This window comes from Hylobates moloch, unplaced genomic scaffold (assembly GCF_009828535.3).
Source record: "Hylobates moloch isolate HMO894 unplaced genomic scaffold, HMol_V3 SCAFFOLD_16, whole genome shotgun sequence".
NCBI classification, from domain to species: domain Eukaryota; kingdom Metazoa; phylum Chordata; class Mammalia; order Primates; family Hylobatidae; genus Hylobates; species Hylobates moloch.
In genome coordinates this window covers 35,862,526-35,877,255 of record NW_026652291.1, presented here as the reverse complement: position 1 = coordinate 35,877,255, position 14,730 = coordinate 35,862,526, and the positions used below count along the sequence as shown (strand labels likewise).

The following is a 14,730-nucleotide window of genomic DNA, read 5'->3' as shown; positions in this document are numbered from 1 at the left end:
AACATGGAATATCCCTTCATTTTAATTCTTTGATATCTTTTATTACATTTTGTAGTTTTCTACATATAGATTTTATATGTTATATTTAGATTTATACCTAAGTATTTCATTTTGGAGGGTGCTAATGTCAATGGTAATGTGTTGTTAAATTTCAAATTTCCACTGCACTCCAGCTGGGTGACAGAGCAAGACCCTATCTTCAAAAGAAAAAAAAATCTCAAATTCCACCTTTTTATTGCCAGTATATAGGAAAATAATTGACTTTGTACGTTAATCTTGTATCCTACAATCTTGCTACAATCACTTTTTAATTCCAGGAATTTTTTTGGTCAATTCTTCCAGATTTTCTATATAGACAATCATGTCATCTGTGAAGAGACAGTATTATTTCTTTCTTTGTAATCTGTATACCTTCTATTTCCTTTTCTTGTCTTATTGCACTAGTTAGGACTTCCAGTACAATGTTGAGAAGCACTGGTGAGAAGGGACATCCTCATCTTCTTCCTTTCTGATCTTATCAGGCAAGCTTCTAGTTTGTCACCATTTAGTGTGATGTTAGCTGTAGGTTTTTGTAGATGTTCTCTATCACATTGAGGAAGTTCCCCTCTATTACTAGTTTGTTGAGAGTTTTTGTCACCAATTGGTGCTGGATTTTGTCAAATGCTTTTTCCATGTGATTTTTTTTCTCTTCTTTAGCCTGTTGATGTGATGGATTATATTAATTGATTTTCAAATACTGAACCAGCCTTGTATACTTGGGAATAAATTCCACTTAGTTGTGATGTATTATTCGTTTGGATTTGGTTTTCTTTGTTTTTTTTGTTGTTGTTGTTGTTTGTTTGTTTTGAAACAGAGTTGCAGTCTTGTTGTCCAGGCTAGAGTTGCAGTAGTGCGATCTTGGCTCACTGTTACCTCTGCCTCCTGGGTTCAAGCGATTCTCCTGCCTCAGCCTCCCAAGTAGCTGGGATTACAGGTATGTGCTACCATGCCCTGCTAATTTTGTATTTTTAGTAGAGTTGGAGTTTCATCATGTTGGTCAGGCTGGTTTCAAACTCCTGACCTCAGATAATCCACCTGCCTCTGCCTCCCAAAGTGCTGGGATTACAGGCATGAGCCACCTCACCCAGACCATTGTTGGATTTGATTTGTTAATATTTTGTTGAAAATTTTTGCATCTGTGTTCATGAAAGATACTGGTCTGTAGTTTTCTTTTTCTCCTTTTCTTTTTTTTTCTTCTTTTGAGACAGAGTGTTGCTCTGTCACCCAGACTGGAGTGCAGTGGCACCATCTCAGCTCACGGCAACCTCCTCCTCTCAGGTTCAAGGGATCCTCGTGCCTTAGTCTCCCAAGTAGCTGGGATTACAGGTGTGCGCCACCATACCTGGCTAATTTTTGTATTTTTTATTAGAGACATGGTTTCACCATGTTGCTCAGGCTGGTCTCAAACTCCTGGCCTCAAGTGATCCGCCTGCCTTGGCATCCCAAAGTGCTGGGATTACAGGTGTGATCCACTGTGCCTGGCCAGTCTGTAGTTTTCTTATAATGTCTGTATTAGGTTTTGGTAAGGTAATTCTAGCTTCATTGAATGGATTAGGAAATATTCCCTTGGCTTCTATCTTGAGAAAAAAAGATTGCAGATAATTGGTATAGTTTCTTAAATGTTTGGTATAATTCATCAGTGAGACCCTCTGGGCCTGGTGCTTTCTGTTTTGGAAGGGTATTAATTATTGATTCAATTTATTTAATAGATACAGGCCTATTCAAATTGTCTGTTTCTTCTTGTGTAAGTTTTGACAGATTGTATCTTTCAAGGAGTTGGTCCATTTCATCTGAGTTATCAAATTTATTGGCATAGAGTTATTCATCATAGTTCTTTATTATCCTTTTAATGTCTCTGGTATCTGTAGTTATGTTCCCTCTTTCATTTCTGATATTAATAATGTGTGTCTTCTTTCTTTTTACTTAGCCTGGCTACAGTCTTATGAATTTTATTTATCTTTTCAAAGAACTGGCTTTTGATTTTGTTGATTTTCTCTGTTGATTTCCTGTTTTCAATTTCATTGATTTCTGCTCTAAGTTTTATTTCTTTTTTTCTACTTACCTTTGATTTAATTTTCTCTTTCTTTCTCTAGTTTCCTAATGTGGAAGCTTAGATTATTGATTTTAGATATTTCTTCTTTTCTAATATATTAATTTGATGCTATGTATTTCTCTCAAAGCACTGCTTTTGTTACATTCCACAAATTTTGATGAGTTGTATTTTCATTTAGTTCAAAGTATCTTTAGATTTATCTTGATATTTCTTCTCTGACACATGTGTGATTTAGAAATGTGTTTTTTAATCTTCAAGTATTTTGTGGATTTTCCAGTTAACTTTCTGTTGTTGATTTCTAGCACAGTTCCACTTTGGTTTAGGAGCAGACATTTCATGATTTCTATTCTTTTATATTTGTGGTCTGGGCACAGTGGTGCATGCCTGTAATCCCAGCACTTTGGGAAGCTAAGGCAGGAGGATTGCTTGAGGCCAGGAGTTTGTGGCAAGCCTGGGCAACACAGCAAGGCCCAGTTGCTACCAAAAAAAAAAAAAAAAAGAGAGAGAGAGAAAGAAAGAAGAAAAAAATTTACCAGGGATAGTGGCATATGCCTGTAGGCCTCGCCACTCAGAAGGCTGAGGCAGGAGGATTACTTGAACCCAGGAGTTACAATGAGCTATGATTGTACCACTGCACTTCAGTCTGGGTGACAGCAAGACCCTGGGCATGGTGGTGCATGCCTGTAATCCTAGCTACTCAGGAGGCTGAGGCAGGAGAACCACTTGAACCCAGGAGGCGGAGGTTGCAGTGAGCCAAGATGGCACCACTGTACTCCAGCCTGGGTGGCAGAGGAAGACTCCATCTTAAAAATAAAATAAAATAAAACAAATAAAAATAAAAGAGTTTAATTGAGTAAATGAAAGATTCGCGAATCAGGCAGCACTCAGAATCACAGCAGATTGACAGAGACTCCAGGGGTGCCTGTGATCAGAACAAATTTATAGACAAAAAAGGTAGTGACATACAGGAATCGGAAGTGAGGTAAGAAGCAGCAAGATTAGTTGCAGCTTGGTGTTTGCCTAATTTGAATGCAGTTTGGACATTCAGCAGTCTATGAGTGGCGGAAGTGTGGCCGCTGGGATTGGCTAACGCTCAGCTCTTGTTACAGGTGCATACTATTAAGTTAGGTTTTCAATCTTGTCTATTAAGCTAGGTTACAGTTCATCCATAAGGACTCAAATATGAAAGTATGGAGTCCTTCTCAGGCCATATTTATTTTGCTTTAACACACTTATTCACTCTCCAATGCTCTTCCTTTCCTTATGTAGATATGAGTTTCTGACTTATATCATTTTCCTTCTCCCTGAGGACTTCTTTTAACATTTCTTAGGCCGGTCGCGGTGGCTCACGCTTGTAATCCCAGCACTTTGGGAGGCCGAGGCGGGCGGATCACGAGGTCAGGAGATCGAGACCACGGTGAAACCCCGTCTCTACTAAAAATACAAAAAGAAATTAGCCGGGCGTAGTGGCGGGCGCCTGTAGTCCCAGCTACTCAGAGAGGCTGAGGCAGGAGAATGGCGTGAACCCGGGAGGCGGAGCTTGCAGTGAGCCGAGATCGCGCCACTGCACTCCAGCCTGGGAGACAGAGCAAGACTCCGTCTCAAAAAAAAAAAAAAAAAAAAAAAAACTTCTTGCAAGGCAGGTCTGCTGGCAACAAATTCTCTCTATTTTTGTTTGTCTGAGAAAGTATTTCTCCTTCACTTTTGAAGGACAATTTCACAGGGTACAGGATTCTAAGTTGGTGTTTTATTCTCTCAATACCTTAAATATTTCACTCCATTCTTTTCTTGCTTTCATGGTTTCTGAGAAGCCAGATGTAATTCTTATCTTCTTTCTTCAATAGGTAACTTTTTCTTCTTCTGGCTTCTTAAGATATTTTTCCTCATCTTTGATTTTTTGAAGTTTAAATATGAAATTTCTAGATATGGTTTGTTTAGGGCATTTATTCACTTGGTGTTCTCTTAGCTTCCTGGATCTGTGGTTTGATGTCTGACATTAATATGGGAAAACTCTCAGTCATTGCTTCAAATATTGTTTCTAGTCCTTCTTCTAATTATTCTCATCATACATTTTGCAACTTTTACAGTTGTTGCACAGTTCTTCGATATTCTATTCTGGGGTTTTTTTGTTTTCAGCCTTTTTTCTCTTTGCTTTTCAGTTTGGGAAATTTCTATTGTCATAGCCTCAAGCTCAGAGATTTTTTTCCTCGGCCATGTCCAGTCTCACAATGATCCCATCATAGGCGTTCTTCACTCTTTTACAGTGTTTGTGATCTCTTGCAATTTCTTTTTTATTCTTAGAATTTTCATCTCTCTACTTATATTATCCATCTGTTCTTGCATGTTGTCTACTTTTGTCATTAAAGCTCTTAACATATTAATCATAGTTTGTGTTTAAATTCCTGGTCTGATAATTCCAGCATTCCTGCCATATCTGATCTGGTTCTGATGCTTGCTCCATCTCTTCAAATTGTGTTTTTTGCCTTCTAGTATGCCTTGTGATTTTTTGTTGAATGCCCTTTATTTTTTCCCTGGCCACAATGTATTGGGTAAAAGGAGGTGTGGTGAATAGACGTTTACTGATGTGGTGGTCTTAGCCTTTTGGTGAGTTGTGCCCTTGGACTATGAACTTCATAAGAGTGCTTCTCAGTGTTTTCCCCACCTTAGGTAGAACAGCATCGGTACAGCGGGCTGGAATTTGGTATTTCCCTTCTCCCAAGTAGGTTACACTCTGATAAAACAGGTTAGGCTCCGGTATAATAGTTTATGGCAGGCTTTGTAAAGAAGAACAGAATGGGCTCAGGCACAGTGTAATCTCAGCACTTTGAAAGGCCAAGGCGGGTGGATCACCTGAGGTCAGAAGTTCAAGACCAGCCTGGGCGACATGGCAAAATCCCGTCTCTACTAAAAATACAAAAATTAGCTTGGTGTGGTGGTGCATGCCTGTAGTCCCAGCTACATGGAAGGCTGAGGCAGGAGAATCGCTTGAACCCGGGAGGCAGAGGTTGCAGTGAGCCAAGATCACACCACTGTACTCCAGCCTGGGTGACGGAGCGAGACTCTGTCTCAACAAACAAAGAAAGAAAAAAAGAGAATGCTGTGTTGCATTTCCAAATGGCTGCTTTCCCCTTATATTCACTGAGAACCTGGTAGAGCTCCTGGAGTTATAACTCATAGAAGTGAGGAGGCCTCCCTAAGATTGGCCCCCCCTGGAGTTTTAACTCTTCAAACTGAACCTCCAGCAATTTGTCAATTGCATTTCGGGTTTTCCTACCCCAGCACTGGTTCCCATGGAGGTTTCTGCTGGTAGTTTCTGCCTCATTAGTGTGACTCTCTGTATCTGTGTCTTAGGCCATTCTTGCATTGCTATAAAGAAATACCTGAGACTGAGTAATTTGTAAAGAAAGGTTTGATTGGCTCATGGTTCTGCAGGCTTTACAGGAAGCATGGTACTGGCATCTGCACAGCTTCTAGGGAGGCCTCAGGAAGCTTACAATCATGGCAGATGGTGAAGGGGGAGCAGACATGTCACATGACCAGAGCAGGAGCAAGAGAGAGAGCATGGGCAGGGGGAAGTGCCACACACTTTAAACAACCAGATCTCAAGTGTACTCAGAGCGAGAGCTCACTTATCACCAAGGGGATGGCCCAAGATATTTATGAAGGATCTGCCCCCGTAATCCAACTACCTCCCACCAAGCCCCACCTCCAAGATTAGGGATTACATTTCAACATGAGATTTGGGCAGGAATAAATATCCAAGCTATATTAATCTGCCTGTCTTTTCAATTTTGGGAATAGAAATTTGCTTTATGATCTCACTTCTCTGATGATGTAAGAAGACTTGCTGATTTTTCAGTTTGTTTGGTTTTTAAATTTATTTTAGAGATGGTCTCACTATGTTGCCCAGGATGGTCTCAAACTCCTGGGCTCAAGTGATCCACCTTGTGGATTACAGGCGTGAGCCACTGTGTCCAGCCTTGTCCAGCTTTTTACTTACTAGAATGAAGTGACAACTTCTAAATTCCTTACATGCTGAACTGGAAACTGAAGTTCTTCAGTTCTCTTTCTTTTTCCTCCTTAATATATAACTTTTCCCCTAATTGTAGAAATCATGCTCTTTGTAGAAAACTTGTAAAACATGAATAAGAAAATAAAATTTATCCTTAATCTCATAATTGACAGACAACTGTCACCAAACTTTTTGGTGTTTTTCATTTTAGCCATTTTTCTCTATGTACTATTCTTATACTTTTTTTTTTTTTTTTTTTTTTGAGACGGAGTCTCGCTCTGTCGCCCAGGCTGGAGTGCAGTGGCGCTATCTCGGCTCACTGCAGGCTCCGCCCCGTGGGGTTCACGCCATTCTCCTGCCTCAGCCTCCCGAGTAGCTGGGACTACAGGCGCCCACCACCTCGCCTGGCTAATTTTTTGTATTTTTAGTAGAGACGGGGCTTCACTGTGTTAGCCAGGATGGTCTCGATCTCCTGACCTCGTGATCCGCCCGCCTCGGCCTCCCAAAGTGCTGGGATTACAGGCGTGAGCCACCGTGCCCGGCCGGTATATTTTAAATATAATTATGAGCATATTGGATATTCAGTTTTATGGACTGCCTTTTCATTATACTTTTCATCATACCTTCATTAACATTATATATTTTTCATGTTCTTCAACATTCTTTGAAAACATCAATTTTAATGGCAATGTACTGATTCATTGTATGTGATGTTTTATTTAAATAATCTTCTATTTTTGATCCTTCTTCCTGATCAAGAAGAAGCAATGAAGGTTTTGAGCAGGGAGTAAGGAAAAAGGGTGGGTATCATGATTCAATTTCCATTTTTGGTGGGGAGGGGTGTCTCCCTCTATCACCCAGGCTGGAGTGCAATGACACGATCTCAGCTCACTGCAGCCTCAACCTCCTGGGCTCAAGTGATCCTCTCGCCTCAGCCTTCCAAGTAGCTGGGACCACAGGTGCACACTACCATGCCCAGCTATTTTTTTGTATTTTTTGTGGAGATGGGGTTTCACCATATTACCCGGGCTGGCCTTGAACTCCTGAGCTCAGGCAATCCGCCTGCCTTGGCCTCCCAAAGTGCTGTGATTACAGTGATTTCTATTTTAAATAGTGATGTTGGCTGCAATACAGAGGAAAGGATGAAGAGGGGCCAGAAAGAGTGCAAAGAGCCCAGATGGGAGGCCACTGCATTAGTCCAGGCAAGACCTAATAGCAGTGTGAACCAGAGCAGGGCAGTGAGATGAAGAGAAGTTGCCTGGCAGGTTCTAGAGTGGGGGCTGAGGGTAGGGGGCAATATGAACTGGACTTGAGGGTGGAGTGGGAAAGAGGAGAGCAGGGAAGGATGAGGTGAAGCATAACTCTCAAGTTTCTCACCTGCATAAACAGTGGATGGTGGTGCATTTCCTGAGACAGGGTGCAGTGGAAGATCACAAGCTCTGGTGGGGAAGACCATGAATTTGTTCTTGGACATGTGTTTGTGATATCTTTGGACATCTGGCTGGAGATGTGAAGCCAACAGTTGGATATAAGAGGATGGAGCTCAACCAAGAGTAGGGACTACCAGTATCAATATAGGAGTCGTTTGCACATAAATGGCAAATGATGCAGGGAGGGGCGGGGGAGTGGGAGTGGTCTAGATTGCCTTGGATCTAGTGCAGACAGAGAGAGGGCACGGGCAGCAGTCTCTGAACTGAGGTAGTACTCCATGGTAGGGCTGTTGGGAGGATTGCCTACAAACTGCTTGCAACATAGGAAGTGCTTAATAAATGATAGCCACTGTCAGCCCGTCCAGCTTCCCTCCCGTCATGTTCACTCTCACCCTGGGCCCAGCCATGTGGGCCAATCTCGGTTCTTTCAGGGCAGCAGGTTTCCACAGGGCTTTTATACCTACCTTTCCTTCTGCCTGGAATGCTCCTTCTTTTTCCTTCTATTGATTCATCTTCATCTGTCAGCTAAAGAATCACCTGATCTTCCCCAACTTCACACCGCATACCTGCCTCAAGCCCATCGGGGTAGCTCTACATAGAACCATGTCCCTGTCCTGCATATCATGTATCTTGGTTTGTAATGCTACTCTAATGTGTCTGATTATATTGGTAATATTTGATGTTTGCATTTGTTCTACAATCCTGGTCTGATTTTATTTATTTATTTATTCATTTATTTATTTATTTGAGACAGGGCATCACTTTGTCACCCAGGCTGGAGTGCAGTGGTGTGATCTTGGCTCACTGCAACCTCTGTCCCCCAGACTCAAGGGATCCTCCTGCCTCAGCCCCTCAAGTAGCTGGAACTACTACGGGCTTGTACCACCATACCTGGCTAATTTTTTGTATTTTTATTTTTAGTAGAGATGGGGTTTGCCATGTTGGCCAGGCTGCTCTTGAACTCCTGAGCTCAAGCAATCCTCCCACCTCGGCCTCCCATAGTGCTAGGATTATAGGCATGAGCCACCTCTCCCGGCTCTGATTTTATTAATAGTTGCGCTAGACCGTGAGCTCCCTGGGAGCAAGGATACATCTGTTTTTGCTTATCTTCATGTCCTCAGTGCATAGCTTGGCAGATGCTTGAAATATATTAGACAATAAATATGAGTGGCATGAATGAATAGAATTATAAGAAAAAATCTCACTGAGGTTTTTACTGGAATTGCATTGAGCTTGTAAATTAATTGGAAAGAATCTTTACTGTATTAAGTCTTCCTAACCAGGAGTCTATGTCACTGCATTCTTTTCAAGAATATAATTAGTTTTACTGAGGATGAGGAATCATGCCCTGTGAAGTGTGGTGAACAGGAATTATTTGGCTTGGAGGAGAGGAGACCTGAGGACAGAATTGCTCTTTTAAATACTTGAAGAGAAAAGAGGTTAGTGTTGTTTTATGGCCTCAAGGGGGATAAGCCAGACCCATTGAAGGATTATGAGGTAGGCAGCTTTTGGCTCAAGTGGAGCTGGTGGTGGAAATGGGGTGTCTCCTCCCCTAGGTGTGCTTGAGCAGCCCAGAGTGGCTGGGCTTTGGCTGCTGTCCTTGGCTTTGCTTGTGTTTTGTTTTGCTAAGAGCTGTTCCCTAGCTCTTATTACTTTTTTTTTTTTCTTTTTTTTTGAGATGGAGTCTCGCTCTGTCGCCTAGGCTGGAGTGCAGTGGCGCAATCTTGGCTCACTGCAAGCTCCGCCTCCCGGGTTCACGCCATTCTCCTGCCTCAGCCTCTCCGAGTAGCTGGGACTACAGGCGCCCGCCACTACGCCCGGCTAATTTTTTGTATTTTTAGTAGAGACGGGGTTTCACCGTGGTCTGGATCTCCTGACCTCGTGATCCGCCCACCTCGGCCTCCCAAAGTGCTGGGATTACAGGCGTGAGCCACCGTGCCCGGCCCCCTAGCTCTTATTTTGGTGACAGGGACATGCAGGCTTCCTAGCTGAGGAGAGGGGCTTCAGGAGAGAGTAGAGCTGAGACAGAGAAAAAGGCCCAGGAAGCCAGGCAGCAGCTGAAGGAAGAAAAAATTTGGGCAAGAGACAGAGATGGCTTATGAGATTTTGGAGGGGAATTTTGTTCCATAAATGAAACAGAACGCTCTCATTGAAGCCCCACAAAACTTTCAACAAAAATCTTCATTATTCATAAATGCTTTTGTATTTGTAGCTGTCAGGGAGTGGCAGTGCTGAGCATAGCAGAGGGTTGAGCCTGTAAGGAAAAGGCTTTTATCAGGGTTGTTCAGGGGTGAAATGGGCTGTCACGAGAGCCAGTCAAGCAGAGCTTGGACCATCTCTTGGCAGGAAAACCAAGCAGGAGATTGAAGCATCTGATGGAGACTTTAATTGCCTTTAAAGTTCCTTTGACCCTGGAGGGTTCTGATTCATGGGTGCCTGTTTCTCTGGCCCTTTCATGGACCAACAAATGCTGCCCGGGCACATGTAGTACGGACTCAGGTAGAAAAGCACCTTATCGCATACATCTGGGACTACTGGGGAAGGAAGGGGATTCCAGTTATTCCAAGCCAAATGATTGTCTCGCCATATGATTTTCAGGTGGATCAGATTCACTTTCTGCTTCTCAGAGGCATAGCTGGGATCTGCTGGTGTCACGAGGCACTTAAATGCCAGGGAGGGAAGGGATGGGTTTTAATCATTCACCCTCCCCCCGTTTTCAACTACAAAAAGATATCCCAGCGTAATATTAAGTAAAGGGAAATATTTGTAAGTTGGAGTGTTACAGAAAGGGGCTTTCCAGGGATGGGGTGGAGCCTCCAGGTGGGTCCAGGGTGATCATTTCTGAAGCAGCAGAGGCCTCAGACCTATAAAAGCTGGGCACCTGGCCGTGCACGGTGGCTCATGCCTATAATCCCAGCACTTTGGGAGGCCAAGATGGATGGATCACCCGAGGTCAGGAGTTCGAGACCAGCCTGGCCAACATGGTGGAACCCCCCAACTCTACTAAAAATACAAAAATTAGCCAGGTGTGGTGGTGTGCGCCCTTAATCCCAGCTACTCAGGAGACTGAGACAGGATAATTGCTTGAACGAGGGAGGCAGAGGTTGCAGTGAACCGAGATCGTGCCACTGCACTCCAGCCTGGGTGAAAGAGTGAGACTCTGCCTCAAAAAAAAAAAAAAAAAAAAAAAAAAGAGCTGGGCGCCTTTGTGATTTTTCTGGTGTAAGCCCAGGGATGCTTACAGCTCGTAATTTCCCCAGGCCTCTAAACGGCTCTGCCCCAGCAGGCAGAGCCCACTGAGGAGAGGGAATGTATGAGGTTTGTCGAATCTGAGGCTATAAAGGGGTTTATCATCATAAGCAATATCCAATATCATGTGTTAGCTACTGAGAATGAATAAAATAGGGAGTTTCAAACTTTTCTGAAGCTCCAAAATCTTATTTCATCAAAGAGGGGTTGGGGTCTATAAGAAGAAAATTTTATTGGGAGGCCAAGGCGGGCAGATCACCTTAGGTCAGGAGTTCGAGACCAGCCTGGCCAACATGGTGAAACCCCATCTCTACTAAAAATACAAAAATTAGCCGGGTGTGGTGGTGAGTGCCTGTAATTCCAGCTATTCGGGAGGCTGGGGCAGGAGAATTGCTTGAATCTGGGAGGCAGAGGTTGCAGTGAGCCGAGATTGTGCTACTACACTCCAGCCTGGGCAACAGTGAGACTCCGTCTCAAAAGAAAAAAAGAATAAAATTTTAATTATATTTATATTATGTCTATATATGGTATCTTGTATATAGACACTGGTTGCCATGACAGGGGGAAGGGAACATAGCACATCACGCATTGCCTCTTAAAGGCAACTGCCTGGAAGTAACACACTTCTGCTCTCATTCCATTGGCTTTAGCTAGTCCCACGGACCCACTCACCTTTACCAGGTGCACTGTGGCCATGCGGTGTGCCCAGGAGGAGCATCAGAATGCCAGGGAGAGCTGGGCTTGGTGGCTCGAGCCTGTGGTCCCAGCTACTCAGGAGGCTGAGGCAGGAGGATGGCTTGAGCTTGGGAGTTCAAGGCTGCAATGAGCTATGATCATGCCACTGCACGAGTGCCACTCTGCCTGAGTGATAGAGACTCCATCTCTAAACATAATAATATTAATAATAATAATACCAGTGAGCAGCGAGCAGTCTTGGTGGTGACAACATTTGGAAAAAACTGAGGTCAGTTTGTAACCTGTGATCCATGCCCAAAGCGCCAATAATGATCAGAAGGGAAAGATATAGCAACTCTTTGGGTAAGTAGTTTAGAGATGGAGGTTGTAGGGTTTGAACGCAGGCTCCTTCCTCTGCCTCATACTTTATTCCTTCTTTGCATCTCCTCAAAGTCCATGGCAACTTCTCCATATAGACAGCCTCCCTCCGCAGTGGGGTTTCCATTAAACTTGGGAACAAAGCCCCCAGGTGAAAATGAGAGTGGAATTTCGAGGTGGAAGATGAGAAAGGAAGTGAATGTGAAAATAATATCCTCCTACAGTGTAAAATGTGGAGGAACAAAGCAGTTGTCACAAAAATGCTTCAAGCCAAATTACATGAAATGTGCCCCCCAATGCCACCTGCCACTGGACCACAGGAAAATAGGACTCCTGGAGGACACATACTTGCTGGGAAAACACTTGGGCTTCCTGGGATTCCTGAAGGGGCAAGTCTGGTCCCCTGGGGCCTGTCCTGCACTTTCTAGTTCTCCTCCACTTTGGGGCCGGAGCAGAGGGAAGCTGAAGCCACCTGGAGTCATTGCTTCCCAGATACCTCGAGAAAAAGAAAGAGTCCTTATTCTCTGACTTTTGGGTTGGGAATAGCTTTTCCTTGCCACTTCTAACAGACATCACTCCAGGGATCTTGAATGGAAATACACACTCACCACTCTTTCCTCCTGGTGTGAGGGACAGCCAACGTGCCTGATGATGGCAGTGACTGGAGCTGCCCTGCAGAGTAGACATTTAGAATTATAGTTTCCTCCAGCCACAGGGAGTAATGTTGGGAGTGTTCCTAAACCCAGTCTTCAGCATGCAAAATGTGTTTTCAGTGGGCTCAGTTCATCATGGATTTTGGGTTTGTCAGGACTACATGTCAATGAGTGGGGCCAGCGGGCCTTAGAACTTAATTCCCAGTCTGGTGCAGCACATGACCCAGGCTGTGCTAAATCCCAGAAGGTCCCTTGGGATAGATTGGGGGATCCTGATCTCAGGGGTCCTTTGCTACCTGTGACTCTTCTCTTCCTCTCTGGTCTCTTCAGGAGCTTGAGCGCCTTAACCAGGTGCTGGAGGCCGAGAAGCAGCAGTTCGAGGAGGTGGTGCAGGAGCTGAGAATGGAGCAGGAGCAGATCAAGAGGTGGTGGTGGTGCCTGGGAATTGGGGGTGCCACTGTTAGGGCATGCAGCACCCACCTTCCCCGTCAGATCTGAGGAGGCCTCCACCTCAGAGATGCTATCTTCCCAAGGCTCCAGGCTTGGGTCTATCCAGTTTGAGTCTATCCTCCAAGGCTCCAGGCTTGAGTGTTCCCAGAAGAATCTGTAGACTCCCCTGCCCCAGATAAATGGGGTTATTTCTACCCACTAGAGCATAAGGCATTGGAGCATCCCTCCAAGCCACAAAGCCCCCTGCCTTCATGAAAGCCTCTCTCACCCAGGGCCAGACAGGACACGCTGGCCTAGAGGTGCTTGCTGTTAGCCAAGACCCTCAACATTTGCTGTCTTTCCTACATAGTCCTTTTTGGGAATGTGTCATTTGAGATCTTTAGTACCATGTATTGTTTGTAAACCTAGTTGTACATTATAATCATCTTCTACTGAATTATAATCTTTTGAAGGTAGAGCCTAGAAATCTCTCTCTATATACATGTGTATATCTATGTATACATGTATATATATATAAATGTTTGTTTGTTTGTTTGTTTGTTTTTGAGACAGAGTCTCACTCTGTCACCCAGGCTAGAGTGCAGTGGCACGATCTCGGCCCACTGCAGCCCCGCCTCCTGGGTTCAAGTGATTCTTGTGCCTCAGCCTCCTGAGTAGCTGGGATTACAGACATGCGCCACCATGCTCGGCTAATTTTTGTAATTTTAGTAGAGACAGGGTTTTGCCATGTTGGCCAGACTGGTCGCCAACACCTGACCTCAATGATCCTTCCACCTTGGCCTCCCAAAGTGTTGGGATTACAGGTGTGAGCCACCGCACCGGGGCTAGAAATCTATATATGTTTTAAAAACCCCCCAGGTGATTCTGAGGCAGCCTCCAGGAATGTGGAGACTACTGCTTTGGGTGGGGGTGGTCATCATCATCATCCTCATCCTCATCATTATCATCACCACACGTGATCAGTGATAGCCCAGAAACAGTTTTCTTATAACAACCTTATCCAAGGGTGTCAATTAACTATGTATTTTGAGGAGGGAAAAACCCAGAGGATCTTACTAAGTAAATAGCCAAGCACTTACTCAGCTTCTAGAATGTTGCCAGGTACTAGAAGGAATAGAAGACAAGTCCACTCCCTTGAAGAGTGGACGTATGATCTGGTTGGGGAAACCAGATTCGTACCTAGGAAACATTAGTGTAATAATATGTAATCAGGTGCTAGAAGGCATGGTGCAGATTTCCTGTGTTACGGGAATTGAGACACATGCATGATCCTTGTGGGCTTGAATGCAGGGCTGAGTGAGATGGGCCTTGAAAGGTGAGTAGGATTTGGAAAATTGAGCAGGAGAAGGGAAAGACTTTCCAAGTAGGATGAGGGGACACTAGTGTAAAAGCCTAAGGTGACTGAAGCTTGTGAAGAAGGCAGCAAGGAGCTTGTTACTAACCCAGAGAGGGGCCTTAGCCATGTTCTATGTCAGAATGACCATGGGTTCTAGCAAGTGCTGTCCAGAGAAGACAAGGTGAGGCTGGGGCCCCTTTGTTTCTCCAGTGTTTCCCTCTGCCTGTGGGGTGGCCCTAGGTTTATTCCAGGTGACAGATGCATGTGTACCTGGAGCAAGTGACTCCAACCCCATGTGGCCAGGACTTCCTTTCAGCTCCAGGCCCCTACTGCTGCTGTCAGGGCCCAGCTGTGCAGAGGGGCTGGCCATTCAAGAGCCCTCCTGAGCCCCATCAGGAAGTGAAGCAAAAGCATTTCTATGTGCAGAGGTGATTGGTGGGGGGTGGGGAGAGTGG

At 44.5% G+C, this 14,730-nt stretch overlaps 1 protein-coding gene across 1 annotated transcript in view; it reads left to right on the top strand.

The window, feature by feature from the left end:
• The window catches only part of PLEKHD1 (pleckstrin homology and coiled-coil domain containing D1), a 52,153-nt gene that overhangs the window by 25,581 nt on the left and 11,842 nt on the right, over nucleotides 1-14,730 (top strand). The window contains exon 7 of the mRNA XM_032180237.2: nucleotides 12,820-12,914. Coding sequence (XP_032036128.1) covers nucleotides 12,820-12,914 — 95 coding nt within the window. The remainder of the gene's footprint in view (nucleotides 1-12,819; nucleotides 12,915-14,730) is intronic.